Source organism: Ctenopharyngodon idella, chromosome 3 (genome assembly GCF_019924925.1).
Source record: "Ctenopharyngodon idella isolate HZGC_01 chromosome 3, HZGC01, whole genome shotgun sequence".
NCBI classification, from domain to species: Eukaryota; Metazoa; Chordata; class Actinopteri; order Cypriniformes; family Xenocyprididae; genus Ctenopharyngodon; species Ctenopharyngodon idella.
In genome coordinates, this window is record NC_067222.1 from 22,326,672 (window position 1) to 22,352,353 (window position 25,682).

Sequence of the window (25,682 nt, forward strand, 5' to 3'; positions counted from 1 at the left end):
TGGCTCACAACTATAAGCCACTTGTACCCTGACCAGGCCTGAGGTCTGATGGTGTCAGAGTGTGTCTCCTAATAAGTGCCTTTGATTAAAGTCACTTAAATGCAATGTGTGTGTTCATGGATTGGTTGTGAAAGAGATAACCCCTTTTGTGCTTTCCAGCTGGGCAATTTGAAACCATACAGCTGGCTAACTGTAGACCTTAAGGAGGATAAGACACATGCCAACTGTAATTGATACAGCACAGAACTTTAGTCTCAGGTTCTACAGTAATGAATGTTGCTGCTGTTATCTTTATGTTTTAAAAGATGGACAAAAGTCCATGTAAAATAGATGCTCTTCATGTTCTTAATTCTACTTTGCCCTGTTCTTATTATGTGTTCACATTATTTCCACTATTTCTACCGTAAAAGAGCTAATGGAACATCCTTTGGCATTCCGTACATAATTGTCACTTAAAAATAAAGGTTCCAAAAAGATGTTTCTACAGCGATGCCATAGAAGAACCATTTTGGGTTCTCCAAAGACCTCTCAGTGAACAGATTCTTTTGCTTAGTGTGAAGAACATCTTTTTTCCACTATAAAGAATGTTTTGCAATGAAAGGTTATATCATGGAACCATGAATTCCAATAAAATAACTTAATTTTTAAGAGTAGGATATAGAAGTTGAAATGTCATAATAACTGTGGTAAGCTGGTATTAGTCACCACTGCCATTAAAAAGATAAAAAAGTTTTATGTATTCATATAGGCCTATTTGTTTCAATTGTTTAGAAGTAGAACTCTGAAGCATTCATATATAGGAATATCAAACTTTGAGACACATTGCACAAACATAGTAGCCCATTATACCAATTGCCAACACACCAAATAGTCGGAACATTTATTCAATATTTCCATACCACATAAATGTAACATTTTGGCGTGCATGATTAGGAACAAAATGGAAAAGCCTATCCAAATGTTCAGTCTTTGGCGCACACGTGGGTTCTTCAGCGTTAGTATATGAGCTTGTGACTGCAATTGCTGCGATTCAAAGCAATTGAGCAATATCTCTTGACACCACCAATAACACACGCACTCAGCTGCAGAGAAGGCGGGTGGAGAGAGAGAGCGCGCGGCAGCGAGAGAGAGAGAACTAGAGAGAGAGATAGAGAGAGGGTGTGTAGCCTGTACTGTATGTGTGAGCGACGGAGCGCAGTATTTGTGCGGACTCGAGGCGCAGAGACACTCGGTACCGTGAGAGAAAACATAAATACGGATACCACAGAACCAGTCAGGGATCTACAGACACGGAATAATCATCAATATCGAGTCGCGCGTTTGGTCTGCGACGGAAGCCGTTTCCTTCAGACCTGCTGCGGTAAACGATTAATTTATATGGTCCAGCATCTTGGCAGAGACTGATTTATATATGTATACGCATAATTAAGTACTACCTGCTGCTATTTTCATCTTTTGTGTCTGAGTATTCGTCTAATTGACTCATTGATCAAGGCTTCGTTGACAGTGGCAATGATAGTACACATATAGGCTTCTTCTCGAGCTGAAGGACTGCAGTGGAGGACGGGTTTCCCTGGGATACGTTTGGATTTTTTTTTCTAAGGGTAGTAAGGACTCGATCAGCATCCACTTGTGTAAAATGAACATTGAAAATGGCCGTGTGTTATTCTTGACACCTTAACACAGCGGGGAAGATTTTCTTCAGGCATTTTCCAATCAGAGTTGGGTTCCAGCATTATCCAGCTATTATGTAGCCTATACGCTCACGTCTATACGGTTATCATCAGTGTTCATTATTGAGTATTAATTAGAATCAACCCAGGGCCTTCTTGTGATTTCTGTCATCAAAATGCCGGCTGGAATGAAGCCTCTTGAAAAATTCTTGAAGAAACAGACCAATGCACTCACTCGGGCGGGTGGTTTTGGGGAGAAGGCCACCGGCACCGGGGCATCCAGGCGGCGGGCCAGCCTGTCCCGTGTGGTGCCGTTCTTCAGGGAGACGTCTCCCGAAAGCGGCCCGGCGAGAGAGGTGTTCAGCCCGGAGACCGAAGAAGCGCCGTGCTGGCCATCCGCCACTGCGGACATCAGGAGCCCGTCGTTGTCCAGCGATGAGCAGAGCTCAGAGGCGAGTCTGGACACGAACTGGACCCCGCTGACCGCGGACACTCCAGACAATCTAGCGCTGGCGCTGCTGGATAGTGTGGCGGGAAAGCGGTACGCAAACTGCACAGGTGAGATGAGTCCATTTTCCCACTGTTCATGCTCCACTGACAGATATTCTTGGTGGATCTTTGAAGAGCAGGTCGTTTACAACTATAGTGACCGTTTATGGTGCACGCCCGTGTTGTAGCTATAGTAGTGGGTTGCCTACAATAAATAATCGTTTCCGTAAGACTTGTCGCGATTATCAACTGATCGCAAATTTTTTTTGCAATAAATGCGATTATTGTGCACTTTAAATGCACTTTTACTTCAATTTAATATTTGCGTGCATAATATTTTAATAATCAGTATTATATTGCTATAATATAATAATCTGAATTGAAACTGAATAAAAGTGAGAAATATTTTAAACATCTGTAAATGTTTTAATATTTTAAATATTATCAATGTCAACCTGCTCCCGCATAATTTTTTTTTTTCAAATCCTTAAAGGAACATTACAACTTTGAATAAATTACTTCGCACTACGGAGCCCCGCACATGACATGCAGAAAAAAAAAGTTAATCGTGCGCACGGTTTACTAAGTCGCTCCCTTGAGTTACTAAATCGTGCGCACGATTTACTATTTCGTTCCCTCGATTTGATAAATCGTGTGCACGATTTACTACTTCGTTCCCTCGATTTGCTAAATCGTGCGCACAATTTACTATTTCATTCCCTCAAGTTGCTAAACCATGCGCAAAATTTAGCAAATCGAGGGAACGAATAAGTAAATCGTGCGCACGATTTATAAATCGAGGGAACGACTTAGTAAAGCACGTGCACGATTTAGCCTACTGTTTTTTCCTGCATGTCATGTGCGGGGCTCCGTATCTTCCTAAGGTGTGTGGGTATGTTTACATATCAAGGGGAATAAACAATTACATTATAAGTCGCAATTATTTTTTATTTATGAAAATGAATTGCCAAATAAAATTTCATGATCGCAGTCTCGCTAATTCCGCTACTGAGCTCCTCCGTAACTTTTTTTTTACAAGACATTTAAATTGTTGGGTGTTTTGTCATGTCTTGCTATTATTTAAAATATTTTTTGCATTTTTGTGTCATGCCATGAGAATTTTGTTTGTAAGACAATGTATTAAGTTAAAAACAATTCAACATGAATCACGATTTACGTTGGGAATATGATGTAAAATGAGACTGTAGGGCAGTTGTAGAGCAGGACTTTTATCAGGAATTGATTAAATCATGAAAAGTGTTGTACCAGAATGGAACAAGACCTTAAAGGGATAGTTCAGCCAAAAAATGAAAATTTTGCCATCATTTACTCAATCTCAAGTTGTTCCAAACCTGTATAAATTTATTTGACACAAAGGAAGATATTTGGAAGAATGTTTGTAACGAAGCAGATCTCGCCCCCATTTACTACCATAGTATTTTTTTCCCACTATGGTAGTCAATGGGGGGGTGAGATCTTCAAACATTCTTGCAAATATCTTCCTTTGTGTACAGCAGAACAAATAAATTTATACAGGTTTGGAACAACTTGAGGGTGAGTAAATGATGACAAAATTTTCATTTTGGGGTGCACTGTCCCTTTAATTTTGGGAAATATTCTGGCCTCACAGCTGCATTTTCAGGTAAACTTGTGCTGTGTAAACTGTATCACACTTGACAGCTACTTGTCAGTTATGTCGTATAGTGCAGTAGCCTTTCTGTTATTTACTTTAGTCACTAGCTCTATGGTTACAGATGTTATTGACTGCTATTGCGAGAATAATTAGGTCATAAAGACAGTATTTGGGCCGCTTCTGTAAGCTGTTGTATGAATAAGTCATTTTTTGCAGTACCATTATATATTAATTTGTGCCTTTATATATTAAATGAGGAATTATTTCACAGAGATGTGGCATGACAGGGGACCACTGTATTCTAGGAAGGCAGTCAAGACTAGTCGTAAACCTTGAGATTATATTGAGCACTGGCTGGCACCATTTAAAAGGTCACATCAAAAGGTCACAGAGAGTGATGTCATAAAACAAAGTGCTTTCACATTTGTCAATAACAGATCCTATCACTAAATGAGGAACTGGCTGGGAAATATCTTCAAGTAGGGTGGTGCTAGGGTATTTCCACTACTATGGGAAAGCTTATGTCAATAGAATGAAATTAAATGTTTCCATGGTGCTTTCTTGTGTGTTTTCCCTCAAACTGGTGTTATGGATGTTTCATGATCCCACATGTGGATACCACCCACACACACACCTGACAACAACATACAGCACTGAGCACCTGTATGTAGAAAACACCACAAACCAATCAATTCCTGTGCCGAGTGAGGGGGTTTCTATTTTAGTCTGAGACAAAGGACTTTTTACAGGGAAATGACAAATTGTGATGTGTTGTGATGGGAATGGGTTGTCTGTAACAAGTGCATACATGTTACCTGTTCCTGTAAGTTCCAGGACTTTTATGCAATGAAGAATGGCTCTCCCACACATTCATTGGCAGTGATGCTTTGCAGCCATAGTGCTGCAGTTCGCACTGCACATGTGCATTAGAGTGTTTTTGTGAAGTAACCATGGAAACTGCAGGGATTTCTACAGTATGCCGGTGCATAAAGAGAGAACTATGCTTGATGTGAAATCAATGGGCAGACCGGCCGTTTGCCTTGGTTCAATGCGTTAATAGGATGTACGGTAACTAATAAAATGTCCCTTTTTTGTGGACTAGGTAAATGATGATGATGGATAGGCTAGTTTTGGTCTTTTTTATTGGTGTGTGGTGAAACTTATATAAAGGTGAGGAAAGGATTATGTGCACATCAAGCTCAGTTGAGGTAGATTGTTTGTTTAAAGGGATAGTTCACCCAAAAAAAAGGAAAATTCTGTCATCATTTACTCATCCTCATGTTGTTCCAAACCTGTAAGACTTTTGTTCATCTTAGAAACACAAATGAAGATCTTTTTAATAAAATCTGTGAGATTTCTGTCACTCCATTGACAGTCTATGCAACTACCACCTTGACGCTTCAAAAAGCCCATAAAGAGACCGTAAAACTAATCCATATGAATTTAGTGGTTTAGTCCAAATTTTCTGAAGAGACTTGATCATTTTATATGATGAACAGATTTAATTTAATTTCCGTGACTAGTCCGAAATGTCCATTCAGTATAAACTCAATAGTGCAGTCGGCAGTATGAGCATGCACAATGCTAGAGCTATTTAAACAGGTCACGTGCTGCGTTTATCCAATCAATGATACTGACACCACAAATATGCAAATAAGAACGTTACCCCAGGGTTTAGGAATGTACAATGTGAAACGGCAGATTATGAATACCCATGATTAATTGTTAACCTCGGGTAAATTATGAGCAGTGTGAAACGTGAAGGAAGATAACCCAGGATTCCGTTTACCCGGGGTTTAGAATGACCCAGGGTTAACTATTTCAAGTGTGAAAAGCCCTAATGAGGTTCATTCTCGTGTTACGACAAAGTGGTTGTTGTCAATGGAGGGACAGAAATATACATAAAATATCTTGATTTGTGTTTCAAAGTTGAGTGAAAGTCTTATGGGTTTGGAATGACATGAGGGTGAGTTTTTTTGGGTGAACTAACCCTTTAACAGAGCAAAAGATAAAAAGCCAGAGGTGTTTGAGGAACTTGCAGAATTGGAAATCTTTAAACGGACTTAAACCGACTGAAAATTGTGACTTGAAACATTGCTTAATGATTCAAATTCAAAAGTTCATTCAGTATTTCTTTTCAAAATACATTCTAGCTCTTGCTAAACTCTAAAATGATGCCATGACCTAAACTTTCATTCATTTGGTGTGCTTAACAGCTCATGTCTCTTCTTCTCCTTTGGAGGTGATTTTAAGCAATTTATCTTGAACCTCTGCTCTATATCAAGAACAGATCAGAGAGAATTTTTGTCACAGACTGAGACATTTGGCCTCATTCTCAACCTGTTTTACTTCTTTTTTATGTAAAGGGAGATGCCAAGCCTCTAGATAAGACTTACATTTTCTCTACAATTTGTCATTATCGAGGCCCGGGAAATTTTGAAAATGTGCCACTAATCCTGGATTAGCCAACAATGGGCTTGCAATTTGTCTCATCTAGTGTTGTTGTCCGTAGAGTGACTGTGGATTATGGACTGAGGGAAGTCCACTGATCCAGGGTCAAGAGGTAACGCACTGAAATAAGACACTGCTTACATATCAGTCCTGATGCACATGCAGTCAGTTCATCAGTGTTAAGAAGACACACAGCCCAGCTGTTGACCGAATGAGTAACTGTAGACAGATGCACTTTCTGGTACATTATGAATTTAATGATTTTGAAATATTAAAAACCTGGTATACTTTTATTACCTTTATTTCTTGGGTTTTCTATGTGGAATCCAGAATTCCCGGGAACCTTAATTAGCTCTGTTCTAAGACGACACACCCACGAAACAGCTTTATCTCTGGAATGTGCACGGACACCTTATGAGTGTGTGCAATGACTGGTAGTGTGTAATGCAGTGATTTGGTAGGGCTCATTGAACTGAGATTAGCAAGTTGATCATTACATAACTTTGTTTACCTTTAGCCCTTCCAGTTGTGAGCCTGAGGCAAAAGTAGTTCTGTCGGTTGGCGTGTCAGAACAAAGTTCCAGAGGGCAGGGCAAGAACAATGTTATGGCTGTATGATTCGTTAGTGGTGGCAGTTGACAATTTTGGGAAATTTTCCTCCACTCTTATGTGCCGAGTGAGGGGAGTGGCTTGTGACTTCATGCTTAATTGTTTTTGCTGAAATGTTTTTGCAGTTCTTATCAATATATATTATCGAGAATATCATTTTGTATGAGCCAACAAGACTGTTTGGTTGATTTTTAAGAGTATATTTTCACTCCCATATACTATTTTTGATGGCTAACAAATATTAATGAATCAATACATTTAAAAAATTTTGCAAAAGGGTTTTTAATGTCTAGAAGTGACAAATGCTATATTATAATTGCCCTTAACATATATTATTAAAAATGGGCTTAACTATTTATCTTTCCTAAAATACTGATAAAGTGCTTCTTTAACTACTAGTTGTCGTATCATCCAGTCCGTGAGTTCACTGATTTAAGTTTCACAGTTAGTCGTAAGCTGTATGAGTTTGATATGTTTCACTAAACAGAACTGGTTCATTAGAGTTATTCGTTCAGCAGTCGGGACTGCACGGTTTGCCCTGTGTTTTTGACTCACTAAATATAACCAGCTGATAAGAATAATTCATTTGGAAGTCAGACTTGATTGCGCTGTATGTTATAATTCACTAAACATGGAAGAATGCAAACCTTCAACGAAACTGAATTTCATAAAATGATAATGATAAATATGTAAAGGAAACAGGGCATCATTAGTTTCCGGTATTTAAAAAAATGAATAAAAACCCCTTCTTGGTTCCCATACTCTTAAGGTGATGATACGTGGGGCAACTTTTTGAGCAATGTTGCCGTCAACGGGCAACCTGGTGAGACACAGGGCAACTAATTAGGGCAACGGACAGGCAGCAACCAATCACAGAGGAGCAAATCTATTGCCAACCCAATAAATACTTTATTATAAACACTTTTTAGGCACTTTATTTAAACTTTTCAAATATTTTCTTCTTTTTTATTAAATATAAATGCCTTTCTGATCTGATTTGTGATAGGAAAAGAGAGAAGAGCGAGTTTGGCAAAAGGCGGATTTGAACCGTCAAAAGCTACTTTCATGTGCCATACGCCCCACAGCCTACGCCACTTCAGACGTTAAACAGAACGCGTAATATCATTGCGCCTGCTGCACCCATGGTACGGCAGCAAAGTTCCTTGATTATTACGCCGGAATGAGAGTATAGTTCCTAGCCATGTCGGCCTAGAAAATCGCAACTTTTCATTTTCCTCCGGTCTTAGTACACGATGTAACTACAGAAGAGTCAAGTTTTAAATAGGAAAAATATCGAAACTCTTTGGTCATTTTTGAGCGAGATGCTAACGGTCTAATCAGATTCAATGATCTATGCTAAGCTATGCAAAAAGTGGTACCGCCAGACCCGGAGATCAGCTGGTTGGATTCGAAAACGGTAAAACTCTAGGGGAGTTGGAAAATGAGCCTATTTTCAAAAATAGTGGAGTGTTCCTTTGGTAATTCCCTTTGGGTTGACACATGACAACTTACCAGCGTAAAAAGATATATGTTCACTTTCCCTTTCTTCGCTCCACTGCCGCTGAGATGCCACTACCTTGTTTGAATTTTTTCTGAAAGCTCCAAGCCGGTCATGTGATCGGCTGCTTGCATTCTGATTGGAGGATCTCAAAAAATTGCCCACGACCGATCTAAAGTATCCAGATAGAAATTTGTTGCTCATTCTCAATGGGAAAGTGCCCAAGCAACATTGCCCGGCAACATTGCTCAAAAAGTGTATCATCACTTTTAAAGGAGTGAAATGGACTTATTTCCCCCTGTCTGCTGCCTTTCACGTCACATGTCAAGACTTTGCTATAGTAAAGGTCTGGGACTGTGTGTTTCTTGTTCAGCATTGTCATGACGTCATTTTTCTTTGGTTACAGAGTGATGGCATTTACGGCTCAGATAATTTTCTTAAGAGCTTCTGTAGTCATATGCACAAAGATTTCTCCAGGTATTCTCATCAGAAGTTAATGATGGCAAATAGAGATGTAGATGGTCTCTACAGACTGAAGTCTGGTTGAATAAGGACCACCCCACTCTCCATGTGCTGCTTTCCTGTGGGCCGAAACTGTCCTGAGGGTGTTTTAAAGAATCTTCGGCAAGCGAGCAAGTGTGGAGAAAGAAATAAATGCATGGAGGGAGATAGAGAAGTGCAATCGGAGAGAGTGTGTTTGTGTAGGAGGAATGCTGGCGTTTTTTTCTTTTGAAAAGAGTGAGGGATTAGAGTGGAATGACTGCCCACTCACTGGCCTCCCATTGCAGGGCTTTACATAACATTGTGAGGAAAAGCGAGATATCTCTCTCGTTCTGTGTTTGTCACCCTCTCGCCCCCCTTCTCCTTGATCCTTAATGGTTATGCCCACTCCTTTTGTGCTTATCCACGCACCTGGGCAACTCTGCTGGAGAGCAGCGATGGTGTCCACCTCGACTGTGCATTTTGAATATGTTTATTTTGATGTATTTTAGTGCTGCAGAAGTTGTGTGTGGAGGAGGTGCTAATATACAGCAGTGTATTTTCAAGTGTTTGTGTTATTGTGTGATATATGTGATTAATTTGCACTGTTCCTGCATATAGGCAACTTAGGCAACTCTTGCAACAACTCGACACTTGCTTTGCAAATAGCGCTCACAGTTGATTCCTACAGATTTTGGTATTATCGAATAATGCTATTAACAATATTGTTGTATTTGATGCACTTTTGTATCTACCAAATGCATAAACCCATGACTTTGTCATTGTTATAGTGCTCATACTCTTGAGCTACAGGAAAAATAGTTCAATTAAATTGTACTAAACTTTCTTATCAATGCTTTGCAGTGTTATAATAAATATATTTAGAATCTGCTATCTTGGATTATTTTTTCTGTGTGCTCAGCACAGTGCATTCTGGGATTACCGGCAAAGTGTACAAGTAGTGCTGCCTTAGAATTGGGCGTATAAATATATATATTTTTGTAAATAGATGTTTTCGGATGCCATTCTCTCCATGTTCTGATATGGATGTTTGTGTGAACATGTTGGTGCCTCTTAACACAAATGTTCCTGTGTGAAGGAGCCTCTCTCAGACTCAGCACCTGTTCACATGGCAACTGTCGCTCTCGGAAGAGGTGGCGGTGAAGATGAGGTAAATGGAAGGTGGCGGGAACAGTGGGATAAGCGGAAAGCAAGTGTTAGAATTATACAATAAATTTCAGTGCATTTTTTTTGGTATTTGTATTGGAAAAAAAGATGAGCACAAGCTAAATTGTCTTTCGACACTACTAGTAGAGTAAAACAAATGTTAACCAACTTTAAATATTTTAAAAAGTTTTTGTTATATATTTGTGTATATGTATCTATATACCATTCAAAAGTTTGGGATTAGCAGATTTTTTAAATATTTTTCAAAAAAACTTTATGCTCATCAAGGCTACATTTATTTGACCAAATTACAGTAAAAACAATAATATTATGAAATTTACAAATAACTTTTTTTATTTTAATATATTTTAAAATGTAATTTATTCCTATGATCAAAGCTGAATTTTCAGCATCATTACTTGAGTCTTCAGTGTCACATGATCCTTCAGAAATCAATCTAATATGATGATTTGCTGCTCAAGAAACATTTCTTGTTATTATCGATGTTGAAATCAGCTGTGCTTCTTAATATTTTTGTGGAAACCATGATACTATCCCTTGATATTAGTGTAGAAAATCACACTCAGGCTATGTAGACACACTTTTTGAAAGCGATTATAAGGCGGCACTTCTGAAGCGATCTCTCTCTCTCTGCTCTTTTCATTCTGCATTACAAAAACAGCATTGCAGTCACTGCGAGTCAGTGCCTGAATCAAACCATAGCAAATGCGCCACGTGACACCCCTTTGAAGTGACAGCAGAGGTTGCTCTTTTCACCACGCAGTTTGCACACTCAAACACACGCGTGCACACACACACAGATGGCCTCGAGCTCCCGGATCAGTGGCTTGACCGACAGCCCTAATAACAGCCTGAAAACAGCCTCCTGCTTGCTAGAGAGAAGGATGTGATTAGCACACAGTGATCACTCCCACCAAGAAGCAGTTGCACATGGAAAGCCTGTTCCTTCCGAAACAGCTTACCAAAAGAAGATACAGAATCTTTGAGCAGCTTCTCATGCTTTTAGACCACTGACATAAACAATAATGCAGAGAGTGATAAACGTAGCAATGAGTAACATTAATCACTGCGTACTATAAAGGCGATGCAGTTCATTCTTGTAGTTCTTTCACTCTAGTGGAGGAGGGTGATTATGTATACACAACTGTTTAGCCATAAAGGAGCTTTTAGCTTTGATGATCTTCTTATCATCCTAATCAAACATGTGTTAGATGTTATTTTGAAGTATTGGGGCCATTCTTGCTGTGACGATGGGCTTGGTGTGTTCATCTCTCTTCGCCTGCGGGAAACAGAGCGATGGGAGGTGGAAAGTGACACATTTTTCATAAGAAAGTTTATGCGTATGCAGTATTTTACAAACACAAGCTTGGATATCTATTATGTATAAAGGTGTGATAAACTTTTAAAAACAATAGGTAATGAAACTTGACCCCATTTACGTTCTTAGTAAATGGTTTATTGTTCATGAGTGCACTTTAGGAAATATGTTTTTTTTTTTTTTTTTCAGCTTAATAAACTTTTTAGTCTTCAGTGTCACGTGATCCTTCTGAAATCATTTTAATATGATGATATATAGCTCAATAAACATTTATTATTATTATTAATGTTAAAAGCAGTTGTGCTGCTTAATGTTTTTTTTTTCAGGATTGTTTAATGTATTGAACATCTGAAAGAACAGAATTTATTTGAAATAGAACACTTTTTGTATTATAAATTAAACTTTTTATACAGTTTAACTGCACAGTGGCTGCTAAAAATGACAACAAAGCCAGCAAAGATTGCAGTTCAGTCTCCATGTTATTGTTTACACTGTTGTCAAGGATATGCAGCAGAGCAAACATGGGCAGCCATGCCATCGTTTTCAAAAGTCTCCATTTTGGTCCGTTTATACTAAAATGCAACCCCGGCGTTTTCAAACTAAAACGGGGTCTGTAGCGTTTTCGTAAGTCTCAGTTTTTGAGGTTTAAAAATCGCCAGCGTAGTGTAAACGACTGCCGTAACCGTAGCAAAACTTATGTGTTTTAAAATGAAAACGCACTAAACGGGACCTCAGTCTCCATGTTATTGTTTACATGGTTGTCAAGGATATGCAGAGCGAACGTGTGCAGCCACGCCATCATTTTCAAAAGTCTCCGTTTTTGTCCGTTTACACTGAAACACAACCCCAGCTTTTTCAAACTAAAACGGGCTCTGCACTGCAGCATTTTCGAAAGTCTCCATTTTCAAGGGTCGAAAATGCCGGAGTAGTGTAAACGACAGGCGTAACCATAGCAAAAGTTATGCATTTTAAAACGAAAATGCACTAGTGTAAATGGGGCCTTAATGCATCCATGCTAAATAAAAGTATAAACTTATCTCTCTCGCTTACAGAAAAAATCTTACTGACCCAAACTTTTGATTGGTAGTGTATATATATTTATAATATATATACACACACACATTAGAGTATGAATATATGGGTACACTAGGAGTGTGAATGGTTCAAATTACTCAAGGTTCGGTTTGTATCATGGTCAAACCGTTTGTAAAATGGTAAAAGGACTATAAATAAGAACAATTAATAATCAAACTACAAGTAATAGCACAAATAAATACAATAAAGCAAAGATACAAATAAAATAAAGGTTTTCAGGTAGATATTACAGTAGTTTTCAGGTACAGAAATTAAAGTAATCAAACTCAACAACAATGCATATAATCTTCACTGTAAAAATTAAATAAAGATTAATCCTTATTAAAGGTACAAAAGTTATTCAGTCAAGAGCAGTGCTCGAAGTGGGTCAGTACTTCTATATTTGGCACTTCTTCTACCCTGCCCCCCCACACACCTCAGCACCCCTAGTTCCCGTGGCAGTGCCGACAACCATTACACCACACCATCTTTGAATAAATTATGTGATAAAACTGCACATATTTGGATTCGATGCTGCAAGAAAATTTGCAAAACGCCTGCAGCGGTAACGCATAATTTCAGGGCCAGGTTCAAAGGTCGTGCACACGGTTGGCAAACAAATGGGTGCAAAATGAACCCTCTGCTGTGGGTTTGGATTTGTTTGCATGGGTGTTCTGCTCTCTGGTATTCTGGAGTTCAGTTGTGTCGTGCTTTCATGTGGGCACATCTTGGACTGATATTGTTCAGCTATTAAAACATCTCTCATTTTCATGTTATGTAATACCAGTCGCAGAGGTTTCAAATCATTTCTCCCGGTTGACCAGAAAGCAGGCTTTAAAAATGCTTTTTGTGTGTCCTGCTCTAGGAACAATCTCTCCTGGGGCCAGTTTGAACTGGGTTAGACCTAAAAAAGTGGCATGCTTCTAAATTCAGCAAGCTCTGTTTTAGTTTGAAGGCCGTAAGGTGTTTTTTTTTTTTTTTAACTTTTCTCTAGACTGGTGGCTTGACATGGTCTCTTTCTTGCTTTTGTCAGCTTTTGAAAGACTCATAGTGTATGTATTTTTATTTGCACCTGCTTTCTTCCTTCCAAACTGTATGGGAAGTTTTCACCATGAGCATTTATTTCAAAGGATTGTTTCGAGAATAGCGGCGGTCCTCCAGTGGCGTTCATGTATTTACTTATAGTTGGCGGGCCGCCAAAGCAGATTTGCATGTGAATGATGGTGTTTTGTGTTAGGATCCAAAGAAAAGATGGGAGTTGAAGGGTGAAATGCCTCCCAGAATGGATGAATTTTGTGCAGGGGGGGTCGAGATAAAGCAGATACGAAGAACAAGCGCATACAGCCTCAGAGAATGAACAGAGACCTTCAAAACACACACCAATGCGCACACACGGTGCGTCATGCCAAAAGGCACCAACGTGAGCGAGGGAGAGATGAAGGAAAGACGGCGCGAGGAAGAGAAAGGAGAGCATGCGTGGGTAGTGGGGGTTTTAGATGTGATAAGGCCTCCATGGTAACGGAATGTCTATCATGGTTTATGTAATGCCACCCTGGTCCTCTCCATTACGCTCTCCTGAAATCCCAATCTCAGATCTACAGCTGATTACAATCTACATTGACCACATCCGTGCAGCTGGGACTCTCAGCCCTCTTTACAGACAGACGTTTATTGAGCATGAACCCCCTGTGACCCCTAACCTTGAGGTTTACCCATGCCTAAAAACATTTATATATAGACACAGAGGAAAATGAAATTGCTCAAATGTTGCTCTTTCAACCTAAAAGAGTCTATATCATTTTAAGGGTCTTCAGCAGGGGGGGTCTCCAAGGGGTCAGCCAATTATAATTTTTTTAACTCGTTTTATGAAGTTTACAAAGTATGTAACTACATTAATACGTTACTATCCACCTTATTTTTAAAGTAAGAGTGGGCGCTGCCATTTGCAACTTGAATGTGCAAGGCTTCTGGTGTCATTCGCTTCCAGTAATTTTAGCAGAACAAAAACAGTCCGTTATGCTGCTGCTTGATATTCAAATATGACTCCTTGACATGACTCCCCTCCAGTGTGGATCCAGCCTCTTACGAAGACTTCAGATGCCCCTACACCTGTAAAGAGATGACTCTTGCAAGGACTCCAGATGAAGCAAACTGAATCAACATGCACCAATGCTAAAATTTCTATATATCCTAATCTTTTTTAACACGTAAACTTGGTATCTTGGAAAATCTGAGCACAGTTTGAGACATGGCTGAGAATGAGAACTCTTCTGAAACTCTAGACAGACATATTTGAGACATATTACTGGTGTCTAACCAATATAATATATATTCGTACCGATACTAAATGTGACGTGTAAACACTGCAGATCATTGACTGGTCAGAGAGAATCGTCACTGCCAGCGTCATTGGATTTAAAACATGAGACACCAAACCCGCTAGATTTAAATAGTCAGTAACAGCCACCGCAGTATCATTTATTTGGTACTAAACTGCAGTGGAAAAGCAAACCGAAAGTAAAGTGAGCCAAGCCGACCCGAGACGAGTAGTACCACACAGTGGAAAAGCACCATAAGTGGGACTCAAACCCGGGTATGCTGCCATGGGAGTCGGGCGCTCTAACAAGGAGGCTAAAGACCGCAGTCTCTAGTGTCAGTCGCTGGAGCGCCTCTTGAGTTCGAGGGAGTGATGTTTACACGCACAGCTCTTGACTGACTTTCTTTTGTAAACATAAAAGAAGATTTTGAGTGTTTTTGTCCATACAAAGAAAATCAGTGTGGTGCATCCAAAATATTGATTGGACAATGTCTTCTTTTGTGTTCTGCAGAAGAGTTAAAGTAACAAAGGTTTGGAACGGCATGAAATAATGACAGATTTTTCATCTTTGGGTAAACTGTCTCTTTAAGCAAAAGTCTCCATTTACTCACCATGTATTCTCATTAGTGTATTGTAGAAACAATTAAGACCTCAGTTGTGATTTTGAGCCTATATGTACACTAGACAGAGGATAATAAGACCTCTGTCTTAGTGTCGAGACTGCAAAACAAAGAGTGTGAAATGATCCCAGTTTAGTCTCATCAAAGTTGTTTTTGCTGAAACTGAAATTCTTTGAGACGGCCTTCAGTTGCACACACCCCGTTTCCTCCCTTCGTCTAAAGACAGCAGGATTATGGTGTTTTCTTTTGGCAGGAGCTTCTCTCGACCTTAAGATGAAAAGAAAGGGAGTGATTTTCACTTGTCTGAACGATAGGTGTTCTGTACGTGTGATGGGTGTCCGTCTGGACTCCCTGCTGCATCTGCTCAGTTTGGTTCTCACAGTGCGAGAGCATGTGCTGGTGTGGAGAATACATGTGCAGTTTCTATATTTGACAGTGATTGTGTGTGTTTGTGCATGTGATTGTGTGGGTATCTGGATGTGTGTGTGGTGTGTGCATGTGGGTATCAGGGTGGGTGTTGGATTTTACTCTATTCCCACTCTTTCATTTAAAGAGATGCATTTTGTGCCAATCTGGGCAGGAGATTTGCTACACTTTAAGCTTTATCATAATGTAAACTAGTGAGTCGAAAGGGGAAAATGGATGAAAGAACGCTGGAGAACGTGGGGGCCGTCAGTGAAAGAAGGGATTAAATAGAGAAAAAGCATGCGAGGCGGAAAGGTGTCATATTTGTGTCTTCTGTGCCTCATCTTCATGCTGATTTATATTTCCAAGCTAAACATCAGCACTGACTAATTTACCACTAAATATGGATATCAAACGTTTACACGGTTAAGCTGCATTGACATTTCTTATGGAAGCCTGTTTCCACCTAAAACAAGTAATGGACACAGGACATAAAGTTTAAAATAAGAAATATTCACATTGTAAGATGTAATGTCACAAATGAAACATATAAAGTCACAATGATTAGAAATAAAGTTGCAGTTGAAAGATTTAAAGTCACAATTATAAGAAAGTTGCAGTTGTAAGATGTAAAGTCTCAACTGAGAGATAAAATGTAAAGTTGCAATAATAAGAAATAAAATCGGAGCTGTGAGATACAAAGTTAAAATGAAAAGATAGGGTCACAATTGAGAGATATAAAGTCACAACTGAGAGGTATAAAGTTGTAATTATGAGTTGAAGTTGTAAGATATAAAGTCGCAGTATAAGAGAAAAAGTTGTAATTTGCAGATATAAAGTCACAATTGCTTGAAATAAATTTACAGGCTTCTGTTTTTTCTGCTTTTGCAAGGTGCAAAAGCACATAAGCATTTTCTTGTTTTGTTGCGTTGATTTACCTTGATGTGGTAAAATTTTATTAGCATAAAATCTTCTTAAATTTGGCTTGAGTCGAAGCCAAGAGTGTTGAGTAAGGACAGCTGGATGCATTAAATGTGCGTGATGCGGTGATTAATCACGTGTTTTAGGAATTTACTTGGCTCCTCAGAGCAGTTTTGATGCTCTCTGCTAAGCATGATATGCTTGAGGGAGGCAAACAGACCCACACACTGACATAACACATGGCTCAATTACGGCTGCAGCACAAGTTATCGAGAATTATAAACTCCCACCCTAATTTAATCTCAACAGCCATGACAAATGCTAATGAAGAGAGATGGCCATTGCCCTAGAAAATAATGCTTTCATTTGACCAGAGGGGGTTCAGAAGTGTTCCAGTCAGCACTCACAATCACACACGCTCGCTGCAGTGACTAAAAGTGAAGTTGCCTTAATATCTTCTACACCCTCTGCTCTGACACAACACCTCAGCGACTTTAGTAGAGGTTGTGGCGCGCGTCTTCCGTTCGGTTACTAACACGTGCCTCAGAGGGTTTTGTGGCTATCAGAGGTGGTAATTAACCCGGTTGACTCCTCCTCCAGTAATTCCGTTCCTGTTTTTCACACTAACTCAACTGACTTGATTGCCTGCCTTGCCCTCGTTTCTGGCTTTGCATCCTATTTGCTTTTTTGTGGGTTTTACCTTGATTCTTTTGCATATGTCTGTATGCGTACGTATGTCTGTATTTATGTCTTGCTCTCTGTCTCTCATCTATTTTATTTCTCCTTACTCACCATGCAGCCTCTAAAGTCAGCGTTGCCATGGCAACCACAAGAGATCTGCAGTTGCAAAGATGTGGAAGGAGCCTAAAGGCCCCGTTTACACTAGTGCGTAACAGCGTTTTAAAATGAAAGCGATCCTCGTCTACACTGGCGTTTCCACAGCGTTTCATAAACGACCTCCGTCTACACTAAACGACCGAAAAGCTTGTCACATGACCGTTCATGCACACTGGGTATGCGCGTACAACTTGCGTAAACAGTTGCCTCTTGCGCATGTAGGCAGCTGCAGTATTAAAAAATGCTGAGTTTAACTGCACAGTGGCTGCTAAAAATGACAACAAAGCCAGCAAAGATTGTAGTTCAGTTTCCATGTTATTGTTTACACGGTCGTCAAGGATACGCAGAGCGAACGTGGGCAGCCACGCCATCATTTTCAAAAGTCTCCGTTTTGGTCATGCGCCAGAGAAACAAGCGCGCCGCCGTCTTTATAAAATTGTCTTTGAACTTCCGTTTTTGCGGTAGCTCTGTGCATTTCTATGGCATCGCTGTCAAAGAATATTTAGCTGGTGAAGTGGATTTACCTGTTGTAGAGTTAATGAAAGTTATCATGAGCATTATAAAGTTTAAAGCAGATGTCTTAACAAATGCCAGTAGATTTTAAAATGAGCAGTTCGTTCATAAATACGTAAGATCGCTGTGGAAATATGAACTGAAAGTCAAAAGACAACGAGCGCAGCGCTGAAAAGGCGCGGAGCTACATAAGGTCAGAGAATGCATCTTTGCACGAGACGCGGGCAGTGGAATGGGGAAAAAACGCAAGGTCTCGAGATGCGTTTGTTTAAAAGTTGAACTTGAGTGCCACGTTTTTAGAACCGTGTCATGCGCGAGACACTGCAAAAGACACAAGATGTGAGCACAACGGTCATACACGTACATCTAGCGTGTGTTTACATAGAGAAACAATGGAAATGTGAACTTGCATGCCCACCTATGTAGCATATATATATATATAGAGAGAGAGAGAGAGAGAGAGAGAGGTGTGCATGTGACCTTATCTTCCCCAAGCTTCCATTATGCCTCACCTGTAACTCTCGAAAGAGGTGTGACTTCACAGAAACATGCACAGAGGTGTGAAGTATGCAGGTCTGAGCATGTTTCTAGTATGCACATTAGAACGCTTTGAGTGTACCGTAATGACAGGAGGACGTTTGCGTCATTTTTTCGATAATCACACTCAGGACCTGAAACAAACAAGTCTGCACCAATCAGTGATCAGAAATCAGTATGCACAGCAGAGGATGATTGTGGGAATCTTTGCTGTTCAGGTGATTCATTCAACTAAGGACAGTTCATCTTAATTAAATTCATCGTCTCACTGAACCAGTGATACAAGTTTATTTTGTGTCGAAACTACTGCTCTGAAATGGGAATGTATCAGTTGATTTATTTACATGGCGCATGAAAGCTTTAGCATTTTGAACTGAACTGACGTATTTATTATGTGCTACTGACTCTTTTCTCATTCCTCTTGGCGATCACGTTTTTTTATAGTCAAGTATCAATGATTTATGTGCTCCACATTGATATAACCCAGATACATAATCAGCATCATGTCTTCTCATCAGCCAAAATATAGTCCCTGAAAACCTCACTGTCAAGATGTGCCCCAGATCGAAAGATATTACACACATTTCTATTCTTTTTTGTGCATTTCACACAGTTTTTCAAAGTCTTGCTTATTTATTATGCTGCTTATGATTCCCTTTTCACTGTTGACTTTTTTTTATTATTTTTTTTACGCTTTTTACTTTCGTCTGCTGATGTTCGGTCTCATATTGTACAGGCAGATATGCTTGTACAGTACATCACTGCAGCCTTCGGGAGTGTCTGTGATCCAAAGTGGGCCAGAAAGCACCGTGATTTATTCTACCCACAAACCCACTGTCCTTGAGATGAGCTAGCAGAGGTGAAGGCTGGTGCCGTCAGGTTCAACTTTTTTGTTTCTCCACACATACTCACAGAGCGAGTGTTCACAACCTGCTGAACATGAACAGCTATGACGAAGTGTGCACTAAAGTTATCATTTTCTCTGACTCCTTCTCTTTCATAATTCTGTCCTCCTTGTGTCAATCTCTGCAACTGTTTGTTCAGACAAACATGAACATTTTGTTCAATTGTGATGTCACTAATGAGGTTGTGTTCTATTTCTGCAGAAATACTCCTGGATGACTTCATGCTGACACACCCAATCTTCCTGGCCCCAGACAAGTTCCAGCAGGTCTTGCTTCAGCAGTATCCTTTCTCCTCACCAGAAACATAAGTGTCAACCTCTTCAGTTCTGAAAATCTTCAATGGGTGACCATAACCCTATCATAAGGTGATTTATCCAAGTAGAACATGGACCTGGATCATCATCTTTGAATCAGTGCTTCTGTTAGCCAGTTAGTTTTGCGGGGGCGGGCAAGGATAATGGTCTTATCAACCTATCGTTTCAGTTAGCATTAGCATTAGGAGTAAAGTTAACACAATGTTGCCCTCTCTTTGCAGAAACCCTCTCATTTGCTGTAGGAAAGTGGAGTAGACTGTATATATATATATATATTTTTTTTTTAATTAAATAATTTAATTTTTTCATTTTGATTACATTATTTGTTCTTTGTATTTGATTATTTATTAAAAACAGAAGCCCTGTAGTATGGAGAGACATGGTGAAAAAATAGGATTGGAATAAAAATGATTTTTCAGTCCTTTTGCATTTGTTTACAAAAAGTTTTGCATTCCCCTGAGAAACTTTGGATTCACTCCCAAAACTTTTAATATGGGAGGAAAAACTATATTTCAATGCTTTTGCGAGCGATTGCAAAGTGTGATACTTTTGCAAAAGCTTTGTGATTGAACACAAAAGCATTGAATTATAATTTCTCCTCCCATCAATTTTTTTCCCATCATAATATCCCCTTAGTGGCTCTGTACTATAGTGTGACATCATATCCTGTTGTCTGCATCCATAAATTTCACATACTCAAAGTCTAACATGACTGTGCTTTATGGTTTTCCAGACCAAAGGTTACACTCTAGAAAATGCTAGGTTAAAAATATCCCAAGTTGGGTTAAAAAATGGACAAACCCAGCGATTGGGTTGTTTTGACCCAGCGTTTGGGTTAAGTGTTTGACCCAACCTGCTGGGTAGTTTTATTGAACTCATCTATTGTTTAAAAATGACTATATTGCTCACTTAAAATGAACCCAAAATATGTTGGAAATTAACATTTATTAATAAGTTTATAAATAATAATTAAATAATAAACATTTATTAAATTGCTTATTAATAAATGTTCACCTTTTGATTATTACTGTTGCCTCTAGTAATTATGTGTCTGATTTTTAATTTCAAACCTATTTTAGGTTCATTTTAAGCTAGCCATATAGTATTTTAAAACAATAGATGAGTTAAATAAAACTGCCCAGCAAGTTGGTCAAACATTTAACCCAAATGCTGATTCAAAACAGCCCAAATGCTGGGTTTGTCCATATTTAACCCAACTTGGGTTGTTTTTAACCTAGCATTTTCTAGAGTGCAACCTTTGGTCTGGAAAACCATAAAGCACAGTCATGTTAGACTATGAGTATGTGAAATTTATGGATGCAGACAACAGGATATGATGTCACACTATAGTACAGAGCCACTAAGGGGATATTATGATTGGAAAAAAATGGACTCAATCCAAAACTTGGTTAAATCACGTCTAAATTACTAATTGTTTTTCTGCTGAAATTTTGTGGTGAAACGTTAAACGTTAAAACTTAATTATTATTAAGTTTTGTTTGTTTATGTTACTGTGTTCGAAATTAAATTATCGCAGTGACAGCTATGCTAGTTCCCAACATGTTCTCCAATCAGTTTGTTTACTTTGTAACACTCCAGGAAAACTGAACACTTGTCAGTCTTCAAAACACTTCCAAACCTAACGGAATTATCTGCTAAAAACAGTCAACGAACATAGCCGAGAAGCCCAGCGTCTTTCTACTGCAGGGGGCTAAGAGCAGTCGCACATGCTGCTTAAGATTTGGGTCAAAATGATTTACCAATTAGCCGCAATGCTAACCTACCTCTATCAGACTCTGCGGGCCCACCCCCTTTGTCTCTCAGGGGGTCCATCGGGGTTGCCTAAATTCAGATAAGAAGAGTGCAATGTGGGGAATGTGTTTGTTTTGTTGCTTTAGGCAGAGTGTGTATAAGTGTGTGTGCAGAGGACACCCCTCTCTCTCTCTCTGCATAAGTCCCCTCTTATTTGGTGACCTACATTCCTTCTGTGAGTGCCATAGCCCCCCCTATCCAGACCATAATGGCGTCTGAGGGGCTTGTCTGCAGATTTTAAGCACAAAGGTATTCCTGGGGAGGCCCGTCTGCATGCCTCAGTGCTCCTAATGCAGCGTGTCTGCTGCGGATCTTCTGCGGTAATCAGCGACCCTCGCTAATCTTCCCTGACTGCCGTCACCACCTCGCCTTATGATCCACTCCTCTCTTTCTCTTTCCTCTCCCTCCTCCTGAGCCATTTATCTTTCTACTTTCCACACCTTTTTTTTCCCTGGTCTATGACTTGACCTAATCCAGGCCTAATCAGATCTTTTTGTTGTGGCAACATGTCTGCTTCCTGCTAAGAAAAGACCTGTCTCCTACACTTCCCAGTCAGGGCTCATTTAAGGGGTTTAATAAATAGATTTCAAAGCAGGATGATTCCTTTTCAGTCAGGACTGATAGTGCTTTCAGCTCTTCACACGTTGACACACACTCCCGGCGGAGTCGGCCTGGCCGGGCTCCAAACCGCGATCCAGGACTCGTGCAAGGGAACAGAGTTCATCTTTTGCAGCTGCCCAGTGGCTCAGACTGCTGCTGTTTTTTCGGCATCCAAGCAGAGGTGACGGCTCTGGATATAGATTTACTAGATCTGGGATGCCATTTGGAGAAGCTCCTCTTGGGCTTTTTTTGTACGGGAATAGTTGTGTCAATTTTAGATGGGGTGTCGGGAACTGTTTAATTATAGGCAGAGAGGCTCAAGGATACTCCACTTTAAAATTAGTCCGCCTTTCAGGTTTCCTGCTCATATGAGTGGTAGGATTTGGGACAGGGAGTCTTTGCAGATTTTTAGGTCATTTTACGTGTATGTCTTTGCTTAAATGCTTATGTGTTACTTCCCCAACCTGACTTATGTAAGTGTGTGAGTAATGAAAACTCTGTTCTCTGTGTGTTTATGTTGTAGCGTGTGTGTGTGTGGGTGTGATGGGTGTGTTCCATAGCCCTCAATACTTTTCAAAGGTTGTAATTATTCTGTCTGGCCACAGAGGCATAGATTTTGTTTTTCCAGTGTGGCATCTGTGTCAGGTGATCGGACAGCGGCTGTCTGAGTATGTGTTTATCCACATGCACTCCGCAAACCCACTCAATACAATTTCTGTGCTGAAAAACACCAGCTGTATATTGTGTTTTAGGCTACAATAGGCAAAAGGCTATCATCTGTCTGTCTGTCTGATGTGTGTTAATTTATATTCACTTCATGTTATGAGCGCAGGTGTGTATGTGTTGGCTCGTGAGTGTGTCGTTTCTTAACTCCTGGCTCAGATTCAGCTCAGAGGGTAAACAGGGTGAGGGCTGGCCCGGCTGGGATGGAGCTGAGCGGAAACTTGCAGTTCTGACTGTGGCCTTCCGCTATCTGGACACATACAGAGACTTACTGCAGGAGGAGGGAGATCGCTCCAACACCTTCCCAAAGGTACTGCACACGTGTGTTAAAACCTCAAAGGAATACTCATAAATGTTTTTTTCAAATGCACACAAATCATAAAAATAAAAAGCTAAAAACAAACTCACAAGCACATAGAAAAATGTATACTCAAATATTAAAAATAAATACTCAGTAGAAAAATATATAATCAAAAAAAGTTAAATAGACATTGAAAATGATCATATTGTTTCAGTGTAATTGGGTCAATGACGTGACGGGTCATTTTTTTGTCCACGGGCCTTAATAATAATAATAAACAAAGATATGATATCCAAAGTATGTAAGGTAGTACAACTAGATCACTTTCATTGAATCCAAAAGGTTTTAATTATATTTTGCTACATATAAAAGTATTTTAAAGATTTTGAAGTGTCAAAAGGTCATTCGGTTTAACCGTCCAAAGACCAATACAGCCATTTCATTCTTCATCTTAAAATGTAATAAATGTAGATATTTTTTATTCTGGCATGATTTTATAACATCATATATCAACATAATGCAAAATGGTATTAAAATTATGTGTAGAAGTTGTTGCTTTGTTATGAGAAAGAATGTCCGGAAAAATAAATTTCTTTGATGTCATGCGGAGTAACCAATATAAAGGCACCATTTTGGATCAAGTCACGTGGTCAGTATCATGTGACAAGATGTGACATCATTCAGACACCTGCAAAGGACCACATGGTCGTGAAGCAAAGTAACTAACTCTCTACATATATAAATAACTATTTGAAAAATTCATGTTTTCACTTGCTCATACGCATGTCCCGAAACATCAGGTCATTCGGTACAACCGCTATAAAACATGGAAAATGTTGTAATATTTTAAAAACTTAAAATATTACAAGTCAGCTAGATATCAGCCTGTTAGCATTGTTTGAAAACATCGTCATTCGGTATAACCAAAATTTTGGTTAAACCGAATGACTTTTTTGGTGGCAAATTTTGTCCATCTTGTAAAAAAAATGACAAAAGCAGTGTTAATTGATTATAAAAACCACACAATCTCATTGTTAACACTTAATAAAACTTCAAAATAAATTATATCTCCATATCTTCTATTTTTTTTTTTTACACTTTTAAAAACCTTATTGGTCAATGACCCAATTATTTGCAGTATTTGTCAGTAAAATTACCTAAAAATCCCTTAAACTAGATTAATTGATTTGGGAAGAAACATGAGTCTTGTTTAGAGAATATATATTGAATTAAGATTACTTTTCATACCCCAATGACAATTTTTTTCTTGTTTTAGGCATAAACCTCATAAAATTTTGTTAGAAGTTTATTTAGAAAAATAAACCTAATTGCAGATTTGTATATGTTGTACCTTTTGTGCAGTTCTTGGAGTATCATCATTGGTATAAGAAAAACATGGGAACAAAACATATTACATAACCCCACTAAGGAGAATCTTGCTCTTTTTGCCTTCACATCACCTGTGCTCCAAACTTTTTTCCTGTTTGTGATATTTTGTTATTTTCTGTTTTCCTTGCTATGTTTTTAGAAGTCAGACCATAAACTACAACTTTGTTTTATACATTGCCATTTTATTAATATTTAAAATATTTAAATAATTTATAAATTGTTGGTATATAAAGAGTTTCACTTTTCATAATCATCAGTTGCTTTTTCTTCTTTATTCCCTCCCTCCTAGTTTTAATAATAATCCAACCTATGGTTTCAGGATCTGTATTTGTGCGCCGTTCAGGAGCTAAGTCGCTTTCCTGAACTGGTGGAAGACGTCCTGAAACTTCAGCGCTGGACTGAGATATTACACAGCCCGTAAGCATCAAATCCTCTTCATCCTCACAGTGGAATATTAATATAAGCTATAAATGTTTTTTTATGAGCTATAATGGCTGCAGAAATCATAGAGGAACATGAAATCATTTAATACATGAAGACTCAGAGCCTCTTAGTTTTGTGAAGTACAGCATGAGTTGTAAAGTATTAAATGAGGCGCATGTAGTTGCCCATTAAGAGCTTTAGAACCAGATTAATACTTTAATGTGTTGTGTTCGATTTCGATTGTGTCATTAAAAGCCTCTCAACAGGGCAGCAGTCTTTTCATAAACCCTTAAACAGTTTATTTCTGTAGCCCAGTTTATAAAAAATAGGCCTAAATATTTTCTGTTTGACATTAAATTGTCAATGGCATGTTTGGTCTTTCTGCAACTTTAAATTATAAAGATGCCATGTAAACAGAATGTCATTTCCACTGTTTTGGCATACTGGAGTTTAAAATTTCTTGCAGTCCAGTCATAACAAATAGTTTAAGAGCCTGCCATGACTGGTCCTCAAATACCTTGCCCATGCATAGAGCATTTTCCATCCCTGATGCCATTACCAAACTAATTTTAGGATTCTAATCATCTTTTGGAGACAAATAACTTATTTAGTTATTTACACTTGAATAGCTACCTGACTTGTTTTCCCTCCTA

General features: G+C 39.0%; 1 protein-coding gene across 1 annotated transcript in view; it reads left to right on the forward strand.

Annotated features, from left to right (window-relative positions):
• Positions 1-1,056: 1,056 nt before the first annotated feature.
• rapgefl1 (Rap guanine nucleotide exchange factor (GEF)-like 1) overlaps positions 1,057-25,682 on the forward strand; it is a 49,354-nt gene continuing 24,728 nt past the window's right edge. The window contains exons 1-4 of the mRNA XM_051886228.1: positions 1,057-2,231; positions 19,669-19,747; positions 23,076-23,226; positions 24,926-25,023. Coding sequence (XP_051742188.1) covers positions 1,850-2,231; positions 19,669-19,747; positions 23,076-23,226; positions 24,926-25,023 — 710 coding nt within the window. The 5' untranslated portion in view covers positions 1,057-1,849. The remainder of the gene's footprint in view (positions 2,232-19,668; positions 19,748-23,075; positions 23,227-24,925; positions 25,024-25,682) is intronic.